General features: G+C 44.4%; 1 protein-coding gene across 4 annotated transcripts; it reads right to left on the bottom strand.

The window, feature by feature from the left end:
* Positions 1–2,491: 2,491 nt before the first annotated feature.
* LOC121299902 (potassium voltage-gated channel subfamily C member 4-like) lies at positions 2,492–26,363 on the bottom strand. 4 transcript variants are annotated; one of them, XM_041228124.1, is made up of 4 exons: positions 24,212–26,363; positions 10,193–11,096; positions 8,216–8,447; positions 2,492–3,706 (listed from the first exon to the last, which is right to left on the bottom strand). In XM_041228124.1, the coding sequence occupies exons 1-4, from the start codon at positions 24,815–24,817 to the stop codon at positions 3,649–3,651; spliced, it is 1,800 nt and encodes a 599-aa protein (XP_041084058.1). In that variant the 5' UTR covers positions 24,818–26,363; the 3' UTR covers positions 2,492–3,648. The 4 variants fall into 4 exon arrangements, with proteins under 4 accessions (XP_041084058.1, XP_041084060.1, XP_041084061.1 ...); XM_041228126.1 differs by having other exon boundaries at positions 8,204–8,447; positions 24,212–26,362; XM_041228127.1 differs by having other exon boundaries at positions 2,492–2,699; positions 8,204–8,447; positions 24,212–26,362.
* Between the last annotated feature and the right edge of the window lie 429 nt (positions 26,364–26,792).

Below are 26,792 nucleotides of genomic sequence, written 5' to 3'. Positions count from 1 at the left end.
TCCAGAAGCCTCTCAAAGCCTTCCACTGCTCTGCAGTTACCAGGCAAACTGCTGGGAGTCCGCCGGCAGTGCTGGGAATTCATGAGGGGGGGGTTGATGGACACGCTTGCTTACTTGATCTTGCGATGAGGAGGGGTTCAAGGGGACCTGGCGGCACGTGGAGTCAACCAGCAGCAGGAAAACAGAAGACCTTTTTGTTTAGTAAAACGTGCAATGCAAGATAGCAATACCGCCCGATGCACTGCGGTGCACGCTGAAGTTAGCATGTGCGCAGTGCAAATGATTCAATGATTAGCATAACATGCCCACCCTATTCCAATAAGGACCGCCCGGCGGCAGGGTTAATTGAATCCACGAGCGGGTCTCATTTTTCAGGGCTGATGCCAATGCTGAGCCAGCTTGCCGTCTTCCTTCCTTTGGTACAGGAGAGCGCGGCGGCTAATTGGGAATCTTCGGCCCACCTACTATTTAGGATATCTGAAGGTCAGCTTGGATCTGCCTGGCGTGTTGGACAGCGGTACAGAATCAATGAAAGGGCACCGTGAAGCACAGCGTCGCAACTCTCCATCTGAAGGCAAAACTACAAGAAACTAAAAGGAGCAGACGCGACCCCACACACCGCAAACGAGCACCTTAACCTCCGTGCACATCGGCACTCAAGGGTACAGAGCTTTATCCTGATTGCATTTCACGGGACAGAATCCGTAATGGCAGTTTTCAATTTGATCCGTCTCTGTGAGGGACAGCCCGTTTGCACAGATATCATTTGCAGTTATTTCTTCATCCAAGCCCCCGTCTGTGGATAATGACAGTGTTCTTGAAATGAACATTAGCCACACCCACTTTGATACTGTAACGAGGTCACGTGTGCAGAGGAAAGATGCCGAACTCATGTCAAATTACACACTGCTGGTTTACACACTGAAAAGTTTTCACAGCGTGTTTTCCTTGTGCAGTGACACAACGCGTTCATTATTCTCCAATTCACTGGGTAAAAACACCCCAACAGACTAGTTCTGTTTTGGAGTCTGAGATTGTCTTGGTTTTTTCTATTTTTTATTCAAGTGCGTTGCCATGGTGATACTGAACACAGTTTCCATGGCGAAATGTTCCTCAAGCCGGATCTCACAACAGATTGGTTTAACACTTCTCATCCCAGGCCAATGAGATACTGGAGAGCTTGGGATAAACTACAGGGGGGGAGATAAGACTCCAGACTTCCCCTCTTTATAAATATACAGCGTGACCCAGAAACCAGGGAATGAAAAAAACTGCCAACATTGTTTAAACACATCTAAAAATGTGCATTCTGCTTAAAGTGATTACATTTAAAAATGTGCCACTATAGGCTCAAAGAGTCATCGCTGCTGAGACTTTCCCACAACATTCTTAGCTCAAGAGACACCCTGCTGTCTGGCCAGTCCTGACTGAAACCGACTCAGATGCGTGTTTATTCCCCTCTTAGCGGACCGTTGAGGATGGTGCTTCGCTGTCCTTCAGATGGTTGTGATGTCACAAAGCTTGTCAATCAGAAGGCCTCTTGCCGCTGCTGCGGGACCCTGACCCATGCTAAGAGGCATTCTAGTGCTCTGAATAGCTGCCCCTCTTGTGTTAAGGTTGATGAGTAGAGGAGGGTAGTGCTGGAAACACAAGTGCTATAAAAGGATTTCTATTATCATTTGTGACTCATTTCAAAGGACTGAATAGGAAAGTTGAATAAGAAAATGTTGATATGCATTGCATTCAAAATCTGTTTTAAGTTCTCTATCTATACATCTATACATCACCAAAATGAACTGCTAAAAATTCCCCTGCCAAGACTGAAAGACATATATGCATTCTAAACATCTATGCATTGTACATATCTATCTATCTATCTATCTGCTGTGCCGCTGCAGCTTCTCCTGGTTCAGAATCCCACTGAAGCGCTATCCACTTGCCCCACAGTGCACTTCTTCCTCACGGGTAGCGCAGTGTTTTTCTGATCGCTTATGTGTGTTTTGTCTCCTAAGAGAAGAGCCGAGTTGTTTGCCGCTGTGTGCTTTCACTCTGTCTCTGTCTCGCCCCGTCTCTCCAAATCCCTCGTCTCAAAGGGACCTGTCGAAAGAGCCTGGGAGCAGTTCATCTCCCATGGCAACGAGGCCCGGCTATGATTACCCTGCTCTCCTTACCTGTGTGATGATGTGCTCCGTCGAGGGGAGGCTGTAATGAGCACGACAGAGCCTGTGCTTTCAACTCTCTGTGGGGGGACACGACGAGCAACAGCGTAAAAAACAAACCACGCAACCACCAATACAGCATCCCGCCGGCTGGACGCGTTTTTCTGTGTAGAAAGGAGGGACCGCCATAAGCGGCTACAAATCATTTCTGCATGTTTGTTACTGAAGATTGAGTCCTTCCCTATTTAAAAAGCAATGTACCTGCTCAATGTGAAACAACAAGGTGTAACAGTGTACAGCCAGGACATAAAACAACCACCCATCAGATACAATGACAATGGAAATCTCTTTATTGGTTTTCCAGCAGAAAGACACAAGGTAGTAACGGTATTGCCGTAGACACACGTGAGACGTAACAGAGTCAGTACAATTCACCCAGAGCAGAGAGTACACATTTTAATAGGAGGACCGCTTCTACTGTAGCATCTCTATTCAATGCCTTCTCTCTGAATAGATTTTGCAGCTGGCTTCTTGTTATTGCTAAAAAAAAACAAAACAAAAAAAAACAAAGAAACACAACAGTAAAAACTACAATGTAATAAATGGAAGTGTAATTGCGACAGAGCAGAGGAATCAACGTGCTCAGGTGCGCATCGATCCAATGTGCTCAGGTGCGCATCGATCCAATGCGCTCAGGTGCGCATCGATCCAATGTGCTCAGGTGCGCATCGATCCAATGCGCTCAGGTGCGCATCGATCCAATGCGCTCAGGTGCGCATCGATCCAATGCGCTCAGGTGCGCATCGATCCAATGCGCTCAGGTGCGCATCGATCCAATGTGCTCAGGTGCGCATCGATCCAATGCGCTCAGGTGCGCATCGATCCAATGTGCTCAGGTGCGCATCGATCCAATGTGCTCAGGTGCGCATCGATCCAATGTGCTCAGGTGCGCATCGATCCAATGTGCTCAGGTGCGCATCGATCCAATGTGCTCAGGTGCGCATCGATCCAATGTGCTCAGGTGCGCATCGATCCAATGTGCTCAGGTGCGCATCGATCCAATGTGCTCAGGTGCGCATCGATCCAATGTGCTCAGGTGCGCATCGATCCAATGCGCTCAGGTGCGCATCGATCCAATGCGCTCAGGTGCGCATCGATCCAATGTGCTCAGGTGCGCATCGATCCGCAGCGTTCTGTGCAATTAAGACTGAAAAGGATTTTCGAAGCCGAAGCCAAGATGATTTGGACAAAAAAAAAAAAAAAAAAAAAAACACTGCACGGCAAATGAATTGCAACTGGGCGATTAAAAAAAAAAAAAAACATATATTTTACTGTTATGTTTTTATTCAAGCAAAGTCCTGCATCTAAATGAAACGATCTCTTTCCTGCCAGAGAACTTGAGACAGAGGATCCAGGATTTGAGTTTAGCTTCACACTCACAAACTCCACTGTAATATTTAGACACGTATTCCGTTGTATTGTATGCTCATCACATGTGCTTGATGGATGACAGGCTGTCTTTCACTGACATGCCATCTTCACAACACCTTTGAAAAATAAAGATCAAGGATCACCGGTTGGTCCATATTACATCGATTAGACAGTATCAAATACCACATGTGCAGTACAGTACAGTACATTATGTATAGCAGTTGGGTGTAGTGTTTTTTTTTAAAGCCTAATGCTGAGTTACTTCCACTTATGAGAGAAGTTCACATAGATACTTTATAATACCCCTAGTTTGAGGTTAACTAAACATTAATTTCACAGAAGACGTGCGCTGTTTTTCCTGGGATCGTGATACATATTATACAGTGTCAATCATGCAACGCGTGTATTATGGCCGAAGAGTGTGTGTTTGTACAGTATGATGTCTTCAGAAGCATGTATAGGGTCGGCAGGATAGTCCTTCAAAGTGAGAATTCAAATTCCCTCGGTTTGGTGGAAGGACCCCCCCCCCCCCCACCTCCCAAGGCACTTCATTTCTGTGCCTGTAGGGGGCTCCAGCAGACCCCAGTACCGCTCCCTCTCGTTCAGCAGCCGTGAGCAAAACCCACCCCAGTCAGTGTCGACCTCTGCTGGCTTATATTGAGAAGAAGCGAGGGCGTTTTTGCAGTTTATCTGCATTTAAAAAATAGAATCGTTAAGAAAAATAAAAATGTGTTTATGTTACAGCCCTTGCTATTGTACATACGAGGAGAATACAAATAAACATTGATATATGCTGTATCTATCTATCTATCTATATATATATATATATAGATATATATATAATTATATATATATATAGATATATATATATTTGCGCGCAAATCACATTTCCCTTTACACATATCACTCTGTCACCCCCCCGTCACCCCCTCAGTGTAATGAAACCTGTTTGAAACCAATGTGCCCCGCCTATCACTTTGGGCTGGATTCACAAAGCATATACAGCACAGCGGTCAGATGCGAATGCTTCGTGAATGGCGCCCTTAGCCCGTGAGAGTCCTCAAGCCTGCCTGCAATGATCTTGTTACCGCGCAGGAAGCTGTTAGGAGCTGTCCAGTGAAAATTTCACTCGTGATTATTTAATGGGATGTGCTATTCCAGCGCTTACAATGTGCAGTCATAACGCAGTTGCGATTACATTGCAAGATGCGAGACTAGCTGCAAGCCTGCGTTGTTCTGTTCAGTCCTGGGTTTTGCATTAGGAAAGCTGTTTCCTTTGCTACATTTTGCACGGCCTATTTATGAAACGGGATTTAAATGACCCCTTAGATCTACAAGTACATAAATCCTGCTCGTACCAGCAATTGCATGGATCGTGTCTTTGAGGGGGTGAGATTAAAAATCCAATTGCATTTATTGATTGTGTAACCGTCAATCACCACCGAAACACCTCAATCTGCTTATGACAAGAAGTCAAATTTCCCATCTCGTTAGGTTCAGAATTTAAATTGGACTCATCTCAATGGGCAGGATTTATATTTTACATGAAGTTTAAAATGCTGCTTTAGATATTTCTTACTTCATGTCGGCTCTGATTATCAAGAGCTCTTCTAGTCAAAATTTAAGAGCTGCAATCACTGTGTCCGGTAGATGGCGTAGCGGTATATACATTATATACACAATGGGATTTATCAAAAGATATACCGCAATATAAAACTGGATACATCTGTATTTAAGCAACATTTTCAGCATTTTCACAGAATTCTTGAACATACATTGTTGTCTACACTAATATGTGCAGCAGATCTTCTAAACAGATATTTTTTTATTCTTTTCTACATGCTTCATAACACAGGGTTTTCTGTATCCCATAGCTGCTAATGCTATCATCACACAGGGTTTTCTGTATCTCATAGCTGCTAATGCTATGATCACACAGAGTTTTCTGTATCTCATAGCTGCTAATGCTATCATCACACAGGGTTTTCTGTATCTCATAGCTGCTAATGCTATGATCACACAGGGTTTTCTGTATCTCATAGCTGCTAATGCTATGATCACACAGGGTTTTCTGTATCTCATAGCTGCTAATGCTATGATCACACATGGTTTTCTGTATCTCATAGCTGCTAATGCTATGATCACACATGGTTTTCTGTATCTCATAGCTGCTAATGCTATGATCACACATGGTTTTCTGTATCTCATAGCTGCTAATGCTATGATCACACAGGGTTTTCTGTATCTCATAGCTGCTAATGCTATGATCACACAGGGTTTTCTGTATCTCATAGCTGCTAATGCTATGATCACACATGGTTTTCTGTATCTCATAGCTGCTAATGCTATGATCACACAGGGTTTTCTGTATCTCATAGCTGCTAATGCTATGATCACACAGGGTTTTCTGTATCCCATAGCTGCTAATGCTATGATCACACAGAGTTTTCTGTATCCCATAGCTGCTAATGCTAGATCACACAGGGTTTTCTGTATCTCATAGCTGCTAATGCTATCATCACACATGGTTTTCTGTATCTCATAGCTGCTAATGCTATCATCACACAGGGTTTTCTGTATCTCATAGCTGCTAATGCTATGATCACACAGGGTTTTCTGTATCTCATAGCTGCTAATGCTATGATCACACATGGTTTTCTGTATCTCATAGCTGCTAATGCTATGATCACACAGGGTTTTCTGTATCTCATAGCTGCTAATGCTATCATCACACAGAGTTTTCTGTATCTCATAGCTGCTAATGCTATGATCACACATGGTTTTCTGTATCTCATAGCTGCTAATGCTATGATCACACAGGGTTTTCTGTATCTCATAGCTGCTAATGCTATCATCACACATGGTTTTCTGTATCTCATAGCTGCTAATGCTATGATCACACAGGGTTTTCTGTATCTCATAGCTGCTAATGCTATGATCACACAGGGTTTTCTGTATCTCATAGCTGCTAATGCTATGATCACACAGGGTTTTCTGTATCTCATAGCTGCTAATGCTATGATCACACAGGGTTTTCTGTATCTCATAGCTGCTAATGCTATCATCACACAGGGTTTTCTGTATCTCATAGCTGCTAATGCTATCATCACACGTTTTGTTTTTTGTTTTTTTTCCCTCAGGTGGTGTGTTTTTTAAAACAGCTGGAAACCTGGGGAGGCAGGAAGCTGCCCAAGGCTGTGTGCTCTTGTTATCCCATCCTAGTTCGTTTAAGAACCAAATGACAATTTTCAGCATCGCAAGCTGCCTTTGCTATTGATTTTGGTGCAGCTCCATCAGAGCAAAATAAGAGAGTACAGAGAGAAGGGGAGGAATAGACTCCCTCTATAGCTTAAAGGTCATCTAGTCTTTCTTTAGAAGCATAATAAATAAGGACAAAAAGCAGCGATAGATAAGTCAGATCTGTGAATGCAGTGAAGGCAGGGCCCACTGAATTCTTTAAAGTTGCTATTTTATTGGAATTCATGTTCTCTTTGGCAGTCAGAATTACTCTCATTATTGTTAAACACTGAGGATTCAGCACAGTTCAGTTTCTTCTGTTATTCATTATTTTATTCGTTTTTTGGTGCCAATTCATAAAGCTGATGGTTTTTGTTTTTTTCTCCTGCAATAATAATCTGATGGGGGGGGGGGGGGGGGTGGGGGGGGGGGGGGGGGGGGGGGGGGGGGGGGGGTGACATGTTTTTATCCTTTCTCCTTTCTAAGTGGAATTTGCACTCATTTTAAAAGGTGCCAGGGTTCTGAAGTCCTCTAAAGTCGGCCTCTCATTTGGGGGTGGATCCAGGGGGGGCAGCAATCCTATTACAGCGCGTCATAAGGAAAATCTATTAAAGTCAATCGCTGACTTTGCTGGCATGTTTTTTAAACCTCAAAAAAAAAAAAAAAAAAGAAATCAGTATTGGAATTTATCCAAAAAAAAACAAAAATCATAAACCGTTTGGCACAGCTCATCACAAGTGAGAAGCTTCTTTCATTCGTAATACTGGTTTGGATTTCTACCAGGAACCCTTCACAGCGAAGGCCAGGCAATTCGTTATGAGATCGTTCGTCCAGAATCATGGCTAATAAATCATTATGAAACACTGAACACATGTTGTGGGTTTAACTTATATGTCTGTGCTTGGACTTTTGGGAATGTAATCTGCAAATGTAGCAACACCACTTCTACATGTATTCATCTGCATTGTTTTAGCATAACGCGCTACACTGCCCCCCCCCCATTATAAAGCATCTGTCAGGAGCCAAAGTTAAGAGATTACTTCTGTACAACTTCCCCATATAACAGTGAAATGAGAGCCACAACCACAGTGCAAGAGTTTGAAAATGGGGGCAGCGCTGCACAGCGAGTGTTAAAATGGGGGCAGCGCTGCACAGCGCGTGTTAAAATGGGGGGAGCGCTGCACAGTGCGTGTTAAAATGGGGGCAGCGCTGCACAGCGAGTGTTAAAATGGGGGCAGCGCTGCACAGCACGTGTTAAAATGGGGGGAGCGCTGCACAGCGCGTGTTAAAGCTATCCCTGATGTTGTGCAGGGGCCATAGCCAGGCTCTAAACCACACGTTCTGGGGCTCCCCGCTAATGGGAAACACCAGCAGACCTTTTGGCTCACAGGAAGTTTTCCTTTCCGTTCCTCTCCCGGCTGCCTGTATCTGTTCGGACGGTGGAGTCAATGGCGCAGGAGAAATCTCCTGCTGTCAGCAGGAAGCAGGTGGCTTCTTTCTTGCTCTTTCCCCTGGAGCCGGTGCGGATTGGCCACTTGTTGTCAGGCGACAGGGGCTTGCTCACCTCTCCAGACTCTTCGTCTGACAGCACCACGCTGGCGTCGCCATTCTGCTTTGAATCTGAGAAACAAAATGCAAAGTGCAGTTTGGTGGCGTGGTACAGGACAGCCCTAACCAGGGTGCGGGTCGTTAGAAGGGTTTTGCTGGGGATTAAGGGGCAGGCTTCCTCTTAATGGGCACTTTCTAGTAATAAATGTAGCAAGGTTAATTAGATATATTATTCAAAAAAGGACTGTTTCAAAAATGCCTTAAAAAAAAATGACAAACCCATTTCGCTGATATGAACTGGAGTCGCTAAAGTCCACATAAGGAACCCCCACATTCTACATCTTCACTGAAGTGTAACCAGACCAGACATGACACATCCTTGACCCCAAAACAGTCAACATTTTCTGATAACTCCCTCTGTGCTCAACTCTGGTCAACTAGGAATATGGCTGGCCAGACGGTCTGATCTAAGTAAGTCGAACAGCAACAACAACCTTTGATCACACCTGTGCCAAAATCTAACCAGCAACCAAGCCGACCAAACCAAGGTTTTCCTTGTAATAACAGCAGTCACACACTCAATGTGTGGAGGGGAAGGAAGCTGTTTTTTCTTGTCGGTTTCTTTCCTGCCCTGTCAGTCTTACTGAAAGCAGGTACCTCTTTTTTGCCAGTTTTTCCGAGAGGTGCCAATGTTTATAGATACAGTCCTGGCCAGCTGGCATGGGCAGCAAGATGTTTATGAACTGTAAATCTCGTCGCATTCCTTACATTCGTGTAGCATTGTCTCCCATGGTCTTCTTGCACTGCGAATCCCGCATTTAACATGGTGTTTATATGACTGTTGTAAGGATGTTTTTTAATTGTTTTTAATTCAAATCAAGCCAGCAGTTTGCAAACCCCTTTTTCACCAGCTTAGGGTGGTTTTAATAGTTAATCTCATTTATGAGTTCATCTCAAAACACTACCTTGTCCTACAAGAATCTTTAACAAACAAAATTGCTTAAAAACCAAACAGCACTTTTGTGCAAAGACTCCGAAGTTCTAAGCCTGGCACATAAGAGCTGGAACTTCTATTCACTTTATTGAACCCGTGCTTTGCAATGAATGATGTTCAGTTTGTCTCTCCCCCATTTATTATTTGAGGAAACTAAAGCAGAAAGGCTTTGAAGTGCTTTCTTATCCCCAGAGCCAGCGGGCTCTCATTGCACTTCAGAAGACCAGAGGGCTCTGAACTGGAAAAAAAAACTAAACAACTTTAAGGTTTTAAAAATCTATTTCCCAGCCCTTTTCAATCTACCATCTTCTGTGCCATTTTCAGATATCCTTAATTTTCTCAACACTATAAATTTTGTCTCAACACTATAAAGCAGCCCTGTGCTTTTGAATTTCAACTGAAATGTAATGTTTGGTTTTGTTCACTGAAGTAGGGTATGTAAAGATGCTATAATGTCTCTTTGCTGTATTAGTTTCAGAGCTTCACTATCTGCTAAACATAAGCTACCAGGCTTTGAAAAGCAGAGTGCTATGCATAGAAATTGTACAGCTATGACCAAAAGTTTTGCATCCCTATAGAATGAACACATTTTGCTTCACAAAGTCGAATGAAACCTGCTGAATAATGTTGCATTAACATATTGACTTACATACTGCTTTTGGTAGTTTTCCATAAACTTAATGAAAAAATTGACAAAAACAGAATAATGTGATATTTCAAAATCTAACATCAAATACTCTCAATCCTCAATCCTGTCTCAAATCTAAAACTGTAGGTGATGATGAGCCTTTGGCCCTGGCTGTCAAGCATGATTCCTCCCTACCTGACCGGTTCCTCCCAACAGCTTCCTCAGTCGCCAGTGGGAAGGTGTCGCTCTGGGTGCTGTTCCGAGGGGAGCTGATCTCTGATTTCTCCAGCTGGACGTTGGGGTTGTGTTTCTTCTTCTTGGGCAGCTTCTGCTTGGCCATGGCCAGTGAGTAGTACATCCCAAAATTATTCACGATGACAGGCACGGGCATGGCAATGGTCAGCACTCCTGACAGGGCACACACAGCCCCGACCAGCATGCCAGACCAGGTCTGGGGGTACATGTCTCCATAGCCCAGGGTGGTCATGGTTACTACCGCCCACCAGAAACTGATGGGGATGTTCTTGAAGGTAGTGTGCTCACTGGCTGTGGGGTCGTTGGGGTCGGCACCCAATCTCTCGGCGTAATAGATCATGGTGGCGAATATAAGGACGCCCAGAACCAGGAAGATGATAAGGAGACAGAACTCGTTGATGCTGGCCCTCAAAGTGTGACCAAGCACTCGCAGCCCCACGAAGTGGCGGGTCAGCTTGAAGATCCTGAGGATGCGTACGAAGCGTACCACCCGCAGGAAGCCCAGCACATCCTTGGCCGCCTTCGACGACAGTCCACTGAGTCCCAGCTCCAGGTAGAAAGGCAGGATGGCCACGAAGTCGATGACGTTCAGCAGGTTCTTGATGAAGACCAGCTTGCTCGGGCAGCAGATGATGCGGATGAAGAACTCGAAGGTGAACCAGACCACGCAGACGCCCTCCACCACGGTCAGCATGGGCTCCGTCTCCACTTCCAGGTAGGTCAGCGTGTATGTGCTGTTCACGTACTCTGTCCGGTTAACGATGCGGTTGAATGCCTCGTGCGTCTCCAGGCAGAACGTGGTGATGGAAACCACGATGAAGAACAAGGAGACGAAAGCAATGACCTGGAAGAGGCAGAGAGGGATAGAGGAGATTCTAGTAAGCATCTGCTTTTATGAATGGCCGCTCGGTTAATACTGACTAATAGACAACTCTGCTCTTAATGATAACAGACAGGCAATGATCATGTGTGGCTTATCCATGATAAATGTAGCCAGATTTTAACCTGTTCACAGGCCAAATCACACACTTTTCTAAACAACATGGACAGATCTCTGTCATGCATTGGTAATCCATAGTTATTGACCAGGAATTAGTTATTATGAACAGGTCAAAGAACTGGAAGGATCGTGGGTAGCTATGAACATTTGAGTGGCGATCCTTCGGGAGGCACAAATTGAAGCCGTCACGTTGACAGCGAGATAAATGTGTTTATTTTACAGACAGGGTGTGATTATGATATAAGTTCTGTGCTATGTTTTTTTTTTTCTTTTGATAGGGATTTTACCTTAGCGCACAGTGCCACCAGATGGCCAAATGGAGAAATGATCAAAAAAGAGCAGTAATGGGGGTAAAGCTAACAGGGAAGTGGCTGTCACCCGGTTGAAATTATCCAGATGCACGGCTAGGTGATTAGGCTCTAATTGACACTATGTTCTCTGTCCTTGTGCAATTAAAAGTTAACTGGTTTATATCAATACTTAATGGAAAGGGAGTTACATACTAGCGTGAAGAGCAAGCAAAGTTTCTCTATACCAGCGTTCCCATCATACACACACCAAATGACCAATGTGAGGAAATTCAGGGCTTAAGAGCCACAATACCTAATGAAGTGGACAGCTTTCAGGAGAACTAGAATTCCTTGTATCAAGCAGGATGGTTTCAGCATCTGCTAGCTGGCCCGTTATTATCCCCAAGCATCACTATTCCACCCTCCCCCTTGTGCCATTTGTACTGATCTAACGTTATATCTGTCTTCTATTCTATATCTATTTGTAGTGCTCCTTTGGTTGTCTTTGTGACGATGGCTGGTCCACATCATCTCACTGAGAGAGGTCAGAACCCCCTGTAACCATGGCGATCGGCTGCAGCCTCTCTAAGCACCAATGTAATGGGTCAAACCCTGCCTGTTACTTCACTGCTGAAGAACAAGACATATTGATATTCTATTGCCCCTATATTTAGAGAAAGAGAGCAGGGCTCATGCAACACTGCTAGAGACACACTGCCAGTAACTTGACACAGCTTTGTGCTGATGTGCCCTGTTCCTTAAGCTTTGTAGAGAGAGCCTAGTATTGTCATTATTTCTGTTGCTGTTTGCTTGGGGGAGCAGAGAGAACCCACAGTGAAGCAATAAGGGAATGCCTCTGTAATTCCAAATGAATTCATCACTGTTTGTTAGTGCCATCTGAACTTAGAACGGCAAGAAGACAGATGATTATATACTTAGAGGCTCTGCACCAATCATCCAACACAGTCTTTCTTACATCGGGGATATGGAATTTCAGATCCTGTGGCTAAAATCACTCCCCTTCGTTTAAAAAGTAATTGTAGGATTCTAATTCAGGTTTTTTACCAGTGCCCCTGTTGCTAAGTGCTTTAGAATTGCTGTAGAAAGCGTTGCATGTGTATATAAACCACCACTGCCCCAATCAAAGCAGACAATAGTTATACAAATCTTTCTATAGCTGGACTATTTTAAACGCTCTTTTTTTAGCACTGGAGCTGGTGTTTAGACTCTTAGCTGCCCCGCTGTCTGAATCCACACTGGAGATCAGGCTTGTCTTCTGGGCAGTGAGAGGAGAGAGGGGGCCTGTGGAGAGGCAGGTCAAATGAGTTTGATGATCTCCAATATGCAAACCTTTCGGGTCAGGCTGGGATTCCTGGTGCGCAACAGGAGCCCTAGCTGCGCCACATCGCCACCTGCCACTGGGCCAGACCATGCAAGTGACCCACACTTCACAGGTCTGACCCACAAAATGACATTAAAACGGGCAGACCCGCGACAGTCATTGCACAACCTGCAAAATAAAACTCATAGGTAAGATCCCATTTGAGGTTAATCTTGGCTGGTTTCCAGCCTCAGTGCGCAGCGCCAGACTAGAGTCTGAATAAGCAGATGAGTGTACATTGTTTGGGTGATTGGAAAAACAATGTTGCTATTATCTTTTTTTTTTATTGATTCAAAATTAATTGTAATAATTTGGGTCAGATTATAATATTGATTGTGTTATAAATATTGATTGGGTATAATATTGATTGTGTTATAAATATTGATTGTTCTTAAAGTCTTTAAGCAAAGAGGAATCAATTTGGATCGTTTTGATGTGTGGTGCTGATGATCAATGGAGTGTAGCTGTCTGATTTAACAGAGCTTAATCGCATAATTGCCTATGATGCTTGACTTATGGGGCTAAATTATTGAATATAACGGTACACAGCCTTTCAGTTTGAGTCAAGAGGTTGTGATTTAAAGAATGAGTTTAGCTTTATTCAACATCTTCTAGGATATCCTTGAAGAAGGCTTGACCTCCTGTAGCCTTCAATTTCCCCGGAATCTAAACACAAGCCGCCCGAGCCTCATTGCTGGATTGAAAGCTAATTCAAGTTAGTAACAGACATTCCCCGGGCTGCTGAAATGAGAAGGATCGCTGAGGGCTGCTCACAGACTGATCTGCTACAGGACTGGAATGAATCTCTCTGTGGATATTCATCTTCATCGCTGTCATCATCATTACCACCTGCATCGTCCTCCAGCCAGCTAGTACAGAACCAGTCCAGTCAACTCACAATAGGATCTGTGCCACAAAAAATACAGCAGCTCTGTTTTGCCACGTAGCTCGTAAATCTTTTATTGATTTGCCCAGTGTGTGTTTTTTTTCAGTCGGAGCAGTGGCGCTTTCTGAAGTTAACTAAGCTGTTAAGTGGGAGAAATGGATCTAATCCATTATCCCATATGAAACAACAATATGACATTGATAATTGTAAAGTCTTTTGTCTGATACAGTGAAACCTACACAAATCAAAAGTCATACAATGGATACTAATTATTACAGTCAAATTGTTAATATGGCATTCCCAAACACGAAATTATCATAAAACATCAATAGTGCCCCTGACTTTCCAAAACCAATAGAGCGGTCAAACCCTCCTGCAAAAACGGCTTAAAAAGGGAACGCTCAGCTGGGCAGCTGTACCGCAGTGCAGCCCTGCGCCAGGCTTGCATGCAATACTGCACTGGCATCCTGACGAGCACCAAGGCAATTTGGTATCACACCCTGAGGAGAAACACTTGAAACTGCTCGAGATCTCACTCCAGTCTGCAGCCCCTGACCACTTCACACCCGTCAATAGATGTCCATCACTTGAGATAATCAGGAGCAGTGCAGAAAGTGTGTGTGTGTGTCTGAATGAGTGAGTGTGTGTGTCTGAATGGGTTTGTGTGTGTCACTATTTAAGTATGTCTTTGTTTTCGTGGATATTATGTCTGTGTTTATATGTGCATGCCACTGTTGCTGTGTCTGACTGTCTTTCTGTCTGTGTGTCTCCTTGCAGATTTGTGTCCTCTCTTGAGTTCTCCTGGGTTTCAGCACACTGCATCGCCCCGAGCTGTCACCAATCTGCAAGTGCATACAAATGCATAGTGACAAAGAGCTCCAACTTTTCAAACGTATAAACTCAGGAGAAAGTAAAACAATTGTCACGTACAAGATCTGCAAATAACGGCTTTTAGCACAGTGGCAACACCATGGTACTCAAGATGGTATGGCTTCAGAGACCATGCACAGAGCTCCGAGGAAAACAAGCAATAAACATTAATAACACAAGCAAAAAATATTAGCTTTGGGTTCAGCTATCCTGACTGCAGTATTTATTAGGAGACTGGCTGGCAATATCCTCTCAGTGCAGCTCAGATTACACCTTAAAGGGAAGTCATTTTATCCATAATGTTCTGCACTGTTATCAGCTGCAGGATAGAAACCAAAAGCACGTCCCATATAAAACGGCCAGAGGTTCTTGATAATAAAAGGACTCTGCACTTTAACAAGCTTAGCCAGCTGTTATATTAGCTGGCGGGAGCATAACAAATGCTAAAGGCCTTCAAAGAGCTAGTTCAGTCAGACTTGAAAGAGTTTGCTCTATGAGTGTTGACCTGGGACCCTGTTCAGCATCTCTCTCCCTGAGCGCGGTGGTTTGACAGGGGCCTGTAGTTCCAATAGCAACCCCCACATTGCTTTCTTGTGTTATTTCTCTTCGAGCTGCGGTGCTTGCTAATTTTAGGGACAATGTGACTAAAGTCAGGCTGGGGAAGGACAGCCTGGGCTCTGCCCTTCTATCTCAGTCATCCAGACCAAAGCAACCAATCCTTGCTGCCAGTCAGACCTGGGCTCTGCCCTTCTATCTCAGTCATCCAGACCAAAGCAACCAATCCTTGCTGCCAGTCAGTCCTGGGCTCTGCCCTTCTATCATCGGTCAGCCAAACCAAAGCAAACAATCCTCGCTGCCAGTCAGTCCTGGGCCTCTCTCAAGTAGAGATGAGCCAAAGTGCTGTGCTTTGTTTTATAAAGGGCTCTCTGGGATGATTCCTCTTGAAGGAGGATAGGCTCTGTGTAAACCTCAGACTGCTGTGGTGTGAAGCACTGTCCACTCTGGGCTAAGGACTGTGCAAACTGTATATAAACAACCAATTATAAAAACAAACAACTTAATTCTTTATTACTGTATTATCAGAGCCAACAAGTCCCTCTCCGAATTCTTTGCTTGTAAACATATGCAATGGGTAATGCTATATACAGCACACTGTGGTGCAGTGACAACTCTACAGCATGATACCAAGGGGTATTAACACTGAATGAAATAACAGCAGAGTGCAATTATGTACTAATGCAGTCATAGGGTAATTGTAGCACTCTGCATTTATAATTTGATTATCCTCCTTGAGTTATAGTTGCGTAACTGCTGTCCTTGCACAGACAGGGAAAGAGTACATTATAAATGGTACAATGGAAAACACTTGGAGTACTATAAAATAATTGCAAATGTGCATACAAGTCAAGCCCCCATTCCACAGGACAAACACTACCTGGAAAGTGGACTTGTAACCATTTGTGAACTGGTACGTGCGGCTGCACAGGGCGGATTGAAGGAGAAAAGCTACCTTTTGCATTGTGGGAAAACGTTTGTGTTGTAGTTTGGGCAGCGTTATTTAACAGCCACACCGAACCCTCTGAGCTCCCCTGGGTTTAATGCTATTGAACAGAGAGCAGGCTGGGTCTTTACAGCAGACTGCACTCCACTCTGATGCAGGCTCCTGACCCTGGGCACTGTGCTGTGATGCAGGCTCCTGACCCTGGGCACTGTGCTGTGATGCAGGCTCCTGACCCTGGGCACTCCACTCTGATGCAGGCTCCTGACCCTGGGCACTGTGCTGTGATGCAGGCTCCTGACCCTGGGCACTGTGCTGTGATGCAGGCTCCTGACCCTGGGCACTGTGCTGTGATGCAGGCTCCTGACCCTGGGCACTGTGCTGTGATGCAGGCTCCTGTGCTGTGATGCAGGCTCCCACTGTGCTGTGATGCAGGCTCCTGACCCTAATGCAGGCTCCTGACCCTGGGACTGTGCTGTGATGCAGGCTCCTGACCCTGTGCTGTGATGCAGGCTCCTGACCCACTGTGCTGTGATGCAGGCTCCTGACCCTGGGCACTGTGCTGTGATGCAGGCTCCTGACCCTGGGCACTGTGCTGTGATGCAGGCTCCTGACCCTGGGCACAGTGCTGTGATGCAGGCTCCTGACCCTGGGCACTGTGCATGCCGCTCCCCTCTTAAAGGCGACGGCTGCTGTGGGCACAACATACTGGCCGAGAAGCTGCTATTAATAATTAATTGCATCCAAGCAGTAGGCAACACTCCTGCCGAGCACACCTCCCGCTGAAAGCGGTTTTCCTCAAAGGAAATTGTACAGCAGCTGGGCTTAATGAAAGTGTGCACCTGTCATCTGGCTAATTATACAGGCAGAAGCAGGTTCTGGAAAATATTACACCGTGCTGTAAAATATAAGCCATTGAAAAACGGTGAGCTGGGGAGATGGAACACCTGCTTAATATAACAGTATGGGGGTCTGTATATCTGCTCTGCACAAAAACACACACACACACACACACACACACACACACACACACACACACACACACACACACACACACACACACACACACACACACACATCTCTTCTTCTCATGCCATCTATCTTAACTGCCCTGGGTTCTCAGATAGAGAGGTACATGTGCTAGCTGTCCTAATTTGGATTTGCAAGGTATTCACTGCGGACAGGAATTCTGCTGCTGACACACCAGCAGTCTCAATTGAAATGTTTACACACACACACACACACACAGCTCATTCATTACAAACCTGCTGGTTCAGTGATGGTTTTGTCAGAACAAAAAGGTGAGCCATCCATCAAAACAAGCAACAAATTCTTCATTATGTTTTTACAACCCTGTCTATGAGAGCTGATAAGCCATTGCTCAGGTAAATTTTGTTCACAGTCACTGTTGGGACTTTACAGCACACTACGGTGCAGAGACACTGCTACAACACGAAGCCAAAGGGTATTAACACTGAATTAAACAACCACACAGTGGAATTAAGCTGCATGTTTTAACTGCACCACAGCAGCAGAATACAGAACTCCTAATAATAACGCAGTCCTGGGGATATTATGGCAACAGTGTGATCAAAGCGCTCTTAATTAGCATTTATAATTTCATTATCATCCTCAGGTTTAAAAAAATTGCCCATGTACTTATAGGGAATAATAGAATAACACAGCAGAAAATGCAAATCTGCATACAATTTAAGGCATGCTTTTGCAGCAACCCCAAACGCTATAATAACCCTTAACCCTGCCTCTGGAGATCCTAACCTAACCCAGCCTAACAGTTATTACTGTGCAACAGAGAGAGTTCCAGGTCAATGCATTTCATACAGGGCAAAGCCTGCTCTGTCACAATTACTGTCTAAACCTTACGCTCAGGTGATTTGATGCTTGACACACATTCACCACAGCTACTTCTCATAAGAAAAAAACCGTCAGATAGCTTTGAATCTTCAGATCTCTTTATAGCCCACTGCTTTGACTTGATGGAGTTGTTTTTGTTTGGTTTTGCTCTGTGACATTAGCATGAGAAAGCCTGCAAGCCCAGATCCTGCTCTCTGATAAATGAAAGCAGCTCAGTTGCTATACTGTGATCAGCCCCCTGGAATACAAATAGGGCAGACGGCTCTTTAAAGACATGCCGTGCGCGAGGCCTGACCTTTACTGTTCCTCTGAAATCAGGAGAGAACCTTCATTTAGAATTCTGTTCTAGTGTTCCACTGAACCGATCGAAACAGCAGTGGATCTAATTGCTGTTTACATAATTAATCTGATCACACGTGTACATTGACATTTTTTTTATTTTTTTTTGTGGAATTTAATTTATGTGAACCAATAAAAACAGACCTTTAAAAAAAAAAAAGATTCTTATTGTATTTAAAGAAAGAGAATGCGAGACACTGGGGCTTAACATATTTTAAAATACTTTATTTCAGAAGGTGGTAACCTTACAAGCCCACAGTTAAATAGAAACACAGGATCTGTCTGCATTTCCTGTTTTGATCACAGAGCTGCACAGACCTTCCATTGGTATTTAGAGGGCCGAAAAAGATTGTGCTGTGTCGTTCTCTCTGAGTGAAGAGAAGGGCAAGCAGGGTTATACCGGCCGAGAGAAAGCTTCGACAAAGAGGCTGCCCTTCTGCTCTAGCTGAACTGCAGTCTGAACTATGGAAGGATGTAGTGTGCAGGAATATCAGCGGGACAGGGTTTTAGGACGCAGCTGTGATAATCCCATTTAGGCACAATGCATTGGTTCACATAATTTCATAAAGAGCCATTGTGATAGTTCATTGAAGTCTGCCAGTCTGTCAAGAGTACAGTAACCCTATTCAGCTCTGCTATGTTACAGTAAAAGCCTGAATCTGGTTAATCTTAAGAATTACCAGCAACTGCCTTTACCAAGTAAGCTGGAAAACGTCTGGAATTATAAAGGAGTGTAGTGTAATGTATTGTGCCACACGGTAACAAGGGTCCCGCTTTGACTTCTTGTTGTTTTTAATGTACGTTTAACCACGCCACCCTGCAGAAAACAGTTTGCAAGAACTCCATGCAAAACAAAGTCTAGACCAAATAACTAAACCCAATTAATGACGCACCACCAGCCTGTTGATGTGGGAGGTTGGGTGCTTAAAGTCTAAAGACGAAACTACCCTGGACCTGAGATGCTCTTATCTGACCCCATATAGGCCTGAACGCTGAGGGGCGCCATACACCAAAAAACAAACAGGCACAGCAAACTGAAATAAATCTCAAACTGGATGCTCTTCCCGTCCCTAGCTCCTGAGAGTTGTTTTCTAGTGTGCTGCTGATTCGATTGGCTCTGCAATGGGTGGTCTTCTTTTGGCTTGCTGTCAGAAAGCCTCTATAAAAGCAGAGCTCTGAATAGCTCTGTGGCACGGGGTACCCCGCCTCTCGTACAGAGCCTGAACTCACCTCCCACCGGGCTCCCTGTAGAGGAGACACGGCTGCTTCCGACGGTGGCTGCTGCTTGCTTGATAAATATCAGACGAAGCTCTGGAGACATGTCTGGGCGTGGTGTGGGCACACGAGTGTGTGCGCTTCTCTAGCTTCAAAACCAAGCATATTCGCACGTTGGAGTACACAGCGTGTTGGAGTCAGCTTCTTGGAGTGTGCATCTGCTCCCATGCTGCCGGTCCCTTGCAGCGCCATGGTGCCCTATTGCCACCAGTTGTGCCGCATCAGGACCGCTGTGGCATATTTGCTTCAGTGACATTGCTGGTAATTCTGCTTTTGTACCATCGGAATGCTCCAGTAATGTTTGCAAAACTAGTATTTATATTTAGCTTTGATGTTCCAAAAAAAAATACTTTGGGCCTGATTTTCTACTGTGGGCAAAATACCAATGTAACACATTTACTATGGTGAGGGCAATTTGCCAGTGATTTTCCCATAGGAGGAAATACAAGTGTGAGGCTTTAGATGGAAACACCTAAATATAGCCTGATATAGCTGATGAGATTTTGCAGGCAGCTGCAGTAGCCCAAGCCCTCCTGCCCTCAAAAGAACAAGACCAGGGACCAGCTGATGCCAGCTGCCCGCAGTGCTGCGCCTGTCACCATTGCCCACACGTCTCACGCCTCAACGGTGACAGATGACCTCCGACTTCCTGCCTGTCTGCTCATTACCGATTCATTCCAGGGGGACGCCAGTCATATTTGCTCTGAAATCTCAATTTACATGTGAATGTTCTAGAACACGATGACAGTTCTGAGGTGGAGTTCCAATCCTAAAGGGATGCATTGTCTTCCAGGATCAACCCGTGAGGAAATAAGATCTTAGATCTGTGAGTCCAGGTGTTTTTACCTTTTCTCTAACATGTCAAGACTGTACACTTATTCTGTTGGAAGAATCTTAATAGCAGCAAGACTATGATGTTGAGAGTCGTGTTAGGAGAATACTAGGAACCGGATAAGCACTGGGGGCCCAATGTCTCTGCAACACTAAACCATCCATGCACACTCTGGCCCCCCCCACCTCCCCCACCTTGCAGCAGGCACAACCGTCACACCTCTCGTGATAGCAGAGCCTGGAGGCTGTGTACAGCGGTGCACAACTCACACAAGCAGAGTGAAGGTCCGTTTGTTTGCTCCGAAAGAAAACCCATAATGAAAAAGGTCACAGATTATGAGAGACTATTGCCTGCTGCAGCCCAGGGATGAATAGGATCGATTGGTTCTAGAGATCAAAGCTGGGGATAAAGCAAATATCTTTAAAAAAAGAATGCAGTCGACACATAGATATACTGCAGATCTTATATACTGCACAACAGAGAATATTTACACTAGACACATAGACTTGCATACAGGAGGCATGTTTATCACGTGTTTAGATGTGACTAAGATTTACACACATAGGCCTTTCAGCAAGACATGACTAAATGTGAATGAGCATCACAAATACAAGTATGCATGCAGGACACAAGGCATAGATGCATGTGAAAGTGCTTTGAGTCAAAATAAAGCCCCACGCATAGAAGATAAATGTGCTGCCTGAATACAGACAATATTTTTTGTTTCTATAGTACAGTCACGGCAGCATATTTTGTTTCAGCATTATTTAATATTCCAAGCATTCTAAGGGCAAATCCTAGTGATTATATCCCTCTAGCTCAGCCAATCAGAGTGCAGAGAATCTTCCCACTGAACTGAGCAGCGATGGAAGGGCACGGTGACCAGGCAAAGTGGATGTGAGGAGAAGCAGCTTGCCAGGAGAGCTCCATGGAGGGGGCCCAGCCAGCAGCCAGTACTGCAATATGAACCCGCCGATCGCCACACAGGCATGCAGAACCCCTAATTGTCACCAATGAAGCCCATTTCAGTTAAGCAAGGTTGACAAACATTTTGTGAGTGGCATGAAACTGTCATTAAATATGCCTGTCAGTCTCACGCAGCATGAAGGCATTACCCATGATCCCAGCTGGGCTGTCAGGAAGACAAGGATGCTTTCAACACCTAACGACTGGACTGCAGCAAAATGTACCAATGGGGGTGGCCATGTGTCCCAGCAACGCTCTCGTCTGGTTCCTAGGAACTGCTTGATGGATTTTGGTCAAGTAGACTCTTAAAGGATCCCAATAATCCGGATTCAACAACATCGCTGGGTAACCATTCCTTACCACGCTCTGCGCCAGCGTCTCCCACCCTCTGCCAACATTTAAATATTTTCCAACACTGTCCAGGTTTCAATGCTGCGCTTCAGGTATATAGAGTTAAGTTCAACTCCTCTTAGGATCTGAAAAGCTTCAGTCAAGCCCCTCTCCCAATTCTTCTTTGCTCTAGGCTAAATAGATTCAGTCTCCTGAACCTTTCCTCCTTTAAACCCAGGGATTCTCCAAGAACATGGGATCCAAGAACAGAGTATTCTACATGCCATCCTGCCAGTGCATTACAGATCCTATACAGCACCTATATGGGATTAATATACTCCCTCCCGTCTCACCTATACACATATACCTAATCAAAGCACTGTCCTTTATGGGCAATGGAAAAAGATGTAGATGTAGCCCAGTTCTGGTTTATTAAGCTCACTGTAAAACCTTTAACTGCTCTACAATGGGATTCATATCCTCATCTCTTCAGTACATGTCCAGATGCTTGTTTTCTTCTATAATTTGAATGAGATGGAATTATTAATGTCAGCTGTTCTCAAAGCACTGTCATGCCTCGTTTTAAATAGCGGGGTTGTATTTTAAGACATGCACATGGTTTGAGTGGAGATCAATGCAATCAGATCTCCATTCACTGTCTCTTCTGCCCTTTACTCCCACTCATCATTAACTTCCTCAGTGAGTCATTGATACCCCTGTACACGTTTACACAGAGAGAGACACTCACACAGACACACACAGACACACACAGAGAGACACACACAAGACACTCACACACACACTCACACAGATACATGGTCTCTCCCTCACTGTGTAGTTAGTGCTGGGATGGCAGCTAACAGCCCCTGTCTGCAGCAACAATAACAGCAAGCCTAGTTTTCCAACCAGAGTTTGAGAAACGGCAATGCTTGCCAATCGTTCCATCTGCAGAAAATCCCCCAAAGCTGTTTGAGATTGCAAGCCGCTGAAGGGCCAACCCTTCAGAAGGGTGTTATCCCTTCTGAGAGGATCTGTCGTTTTCATTAATGGGATGATTATCCAGTCACTGAATGGCTTGTGGAATGACACTGAAGACACCTAATATGCACATCTGTTCTGTAATGTATTATCACATTTATATAGGCATTGTGGCAATAGCTCCTAATTGGACTATAATGCCATTCCACTAGCAGGGAAGGGGGGAGGGATTGATATTGTGTATCACTGACATTATATTTCATTTTATGTAACGTGTGTTGAAATGCTTTGGCAACACTGGATCACTCCTGTCATGCTAAACAAGCCAGTTTGAATTTGAGAGAGAGAGAGAGAGAGAGAGAGAGAGAGAGAGAGAGAGAGAGAGAGAGAGAGAGAGAGAGAGAGAGAGATGCAATCAGTTTGAACCTGAAATAGAGCTGCTGTGTTATTTAATGTGTCTGAGACTAAAGCAGGTGGGCAAACATTAATAATCAGAAATCAATTGAGACGCTAAGAGATCCTGTTTCTGATCAGCTGCTAAATTACCATCACAATACAAGGTAACCCTTATTAAATTATTATTATAGTAAGGTAAATAAATAAAACAAAAAACTCCAGAGCTGCCCTATTCCTTGAAACATTGTTTTGTGCTGTAAGTAAAAAGACGACAATGGGATATAATAGCATGTCTGTATAACAAAACATCAAAGACGCATGAAGATCTCAATAAACACCATACGGGCGTGTCTCTTTAATTAACTCCTATTTTTTGAAAGGAAAAAAAAAAACTGTTCGTTTAGTAAAAAAAACAAACCAAAAAAAAAAAAAAAAAACTGGAACCAAACAGTTGAGTAATACAATGCGAAGCTGCTAAAGGGCGCTGCACAGGCTCATACCCTAACATTAAACATTGTTTTCACCTTTCCAAAAAATAGGAGTTAATAAAAGACTGCCGTTCAAAAAGGGACTTTCGGAGTACTGCTGTTATCTAAAAGGTCAGTTTAAATGGGATTTTATCCCCCACACCTATCCACCTCGGCTATATCTGATCATAGTATTTAAGTCAATTGGTTTAAAAAAAAAAGTTTGAAAAAAGTCCGCGCGCAGTAGTCAAAGCATAATATACAAACTATAATATACAGAAACATACCGTGGCTGCTCGATGTGTACCTAATGAGAGCTAATAAAGGTGGGGTCCAGCCGAACAGATAACAACATTGAATAGCATTTACAAATAATCCACTATTTTCAAATAGGAAATTCATGAGGCTTCAAATGCTTAATCAGCTGTTGAAAAGCGAGTAAGAGCAAGCCTATGCGCGTCCAATTCCAATACACACCTGTAGAGTCGCCTCCCCTGCTTGTACAGAACTGTCTGGGGAGGTGGTACAGGACAGGGAAAGATGTTGCACTCGTGTTTAATCAAATATTTTGCTTACCCTGGCTGCCATAGACGAGTATGGGTCTTCAAAAAGGGCCCATATTTTAGGCTGCCAGACCTCCCAACAGCCTCGTGATCGATCTGGGCATCCGTCAATAGCCAGGCTCCTTGGCACGTCCTTGCTATCATTGGCATCGTCCAGGTCTGGAGGCTCGAATATATCCAGCGCCTCTTCAGCGTCCCTGTGCTGCCGGTACGTCATCCAGCAGCAGGGTTCCACGTCGGTCTCGTCTATCCCCCAAAAGGCCAGCTCTTCCTCGAACAAGGGTCCGCAGACGTCGGCCGGGCAGTGGAGTTTGCCAGTCCGGTAGTAGTTTAAAACATAGGCAAATATCCCCGGGTGCCGGTCGAAAAATAACTCTCTGTGGCTAGCGTCGAAATCCAAATTGCGCTGAGGGTCCGGGTCCGCCAGTCTTGCCAGCCTGGTGCCTGGCAGCGTCCGAAGGGTGCTCTTGTATGTTTCGTGTCGGGTACCCCCGACGTTGATGATAATCTTTTCTGAATCTTCTCCCCGGCCCATTTCTTCTTTCAGACATGTTTTGGACGGAGGCTTGTTGCCAGACTTGCGCCCTCGGTAAGATGAGACACACACCGAGCTGATCATAGATTTAGATGGATCGGTCGCCCTGTCCCTCTGCTGTATGAAATGTCCCTTCCTTTAACTCAAAGACAATCGGAGTCGAGTGGGCTACCTGGGATAATCTGTCCTTGTGTCATTGAGAATTGATCCTTATGGCGACTGCAATAAATATCTGTCCTGTTCGATATCAAACAGAAAAGTCTATTGATAAACAAGGAGGTAAATGATCCTCACTGCACAGGAGGAGTGTATTAAAATATATATTCTCTCAAATAACCGCTGGTTCTAAAATATATATTAAATGTACTTAGATTTTGTTTTCTTTTAAAACAAATAGCAGCAACAGGCTATGGATTGATATAATAAAATAAAGCTGTTCTAATCGATAGCCAGTTGTCTGTATTATTAAATTAAACTTGGTTAAAATGATTAGTGATGAAATAATAATAAAATAATACGATTTTAATAGCTTTGATGAAAGATTTGGCAAAATGGCAGAATAGTTGGTAATCACAAGGTCTTGTTGTTTACCTCGAATTTCTCAGCTGCGCTGAAGAATGAACAGTTAGTCACGCCTACAGCCTACAGATTTCCTTTCCTTAATAAAAAAAACATTCCTGTGTCTACAGTACAGTCTCTATATTATATTAGTATACGCCTTGATATCAGAACGGAGCTCCAGGTCTGTAGTCTTCTGTACAGGCGGTTATCATCCTTCTTTCCTTGTAATTTCCAGTCTGTTCGTTATCTCTCACCTTTCTCCGCTTGTGTTGTTGATATCCACCAATATCGATCGAAGAGGCAAACTCTATTTTAATTCAAAACCAGTATTACTTTTACAGCCCGTTATCGTTGCAATAGCAATCCGAGTGAAATCTCGTTATCTGGGTGACTTCGCCCTTGTAGAATTTCGTTATAGTCTTGCCTCACCCGTGCATAGATCTTGCCAAAGGAAAAAATGACCTGTTGCTTTCTCTTCAAATCTGCCTTCCCATATGTACCCAGGCGAGACGATCCAGACGGAGGCTTCGCTAGACAGCTGCAATTACCTATTCTATTCCTGCGGCTTTGTTTGAATGGACACAGGCACACCACGCTTCTCTTTTCGGTGTTTTAAAGCAGCCCCAGCACTATCGCTGACTTATTTTTGATTCAGTCACAGCTGAAACGCGACCCTCCTCTTGATATGTTCCGCCTGATTTCCAGTTGTACAAATTGAACCCCCCTCTCTCTCTCTCTCTCTCTCTCTCTCTCTCTCTCTCTCTCTCTCTCTCTCTCTCTCTCTCTCTCTCTCTCTCTCTCTCTCTCCCTCTCTCTCTCTCTTTTTCCTGGCAACAGCAACCTGATGAATGGGCGTGTTGCTCTGGAGCCCTCAGGAGAGGACAGCATTCGATATTTACTAACTGGAAAGACCAGCACTCATCTGCGCTTCAACTAGCGCGCCGGTGGTGGTTCACTCCCTTCGGAAGATGCGCTGGTTTTGTCTTATTGTCGAGTTACGCACGGCGCCTGGCTGTTTTCTGTGTTGTCACTGCTTTCCCTTTACAGACCCGTTGATAAGTATCACAGTGTATTTGTTGCATGCAGTCAGTAGCCTATCGTAACCGAGGAAGCAGGCGTGCTGCAGAAAGTATTTCGTAGACATGGGTGTTGGCACGGAGCATCTCAAAGTCTGTCTCCACCGTACAGTCCTACATGTTATAATGACAATATACACACGATGCGATGTTTTGCGGGTTGCTTTCTTAACAAAATGCAATGTATAACCAAGTGTTTATTTAGCTATGGGGTTCAAAGCGTAGCTGGTTTATCACCCAGAGGCTACAGAAAGGCACGTGGTTAGACAGGCTGATACAGGGAGTTATAATGTGTAGACGCATAGACAGCTACACATTTTTACATCAAAAATTGTATTGGAGTCCAGGGCTTGTAACGAGGAGGTCACCAGTTCAAATCCCACCTCTGCCACTGACTGACTCACTGTGTGTGACCCTGAGCA

The sequence above is a fragment of the Polyodon spathula genome, chromosome 25 (genome assembly GCF_017654505.1).
Source record: "Polyodon spathula isolate WHYD16114869_AA chromosome 25, ASM1765450v1, whole genome shotgun sequence".
Taxonomy (NCBI): domain Eukaryota; kingdom Metazoa; phylum Chordata; class Actinopteri; order Acipenseriformes; family Polyodontidae; genus Polyodon; species Polyodon spathula.
The sequence above is the reverse complement of the archived record's forward strand: the minus strand, read 5'-3'. Positions and strand labels throughout refer to the sequence as shown.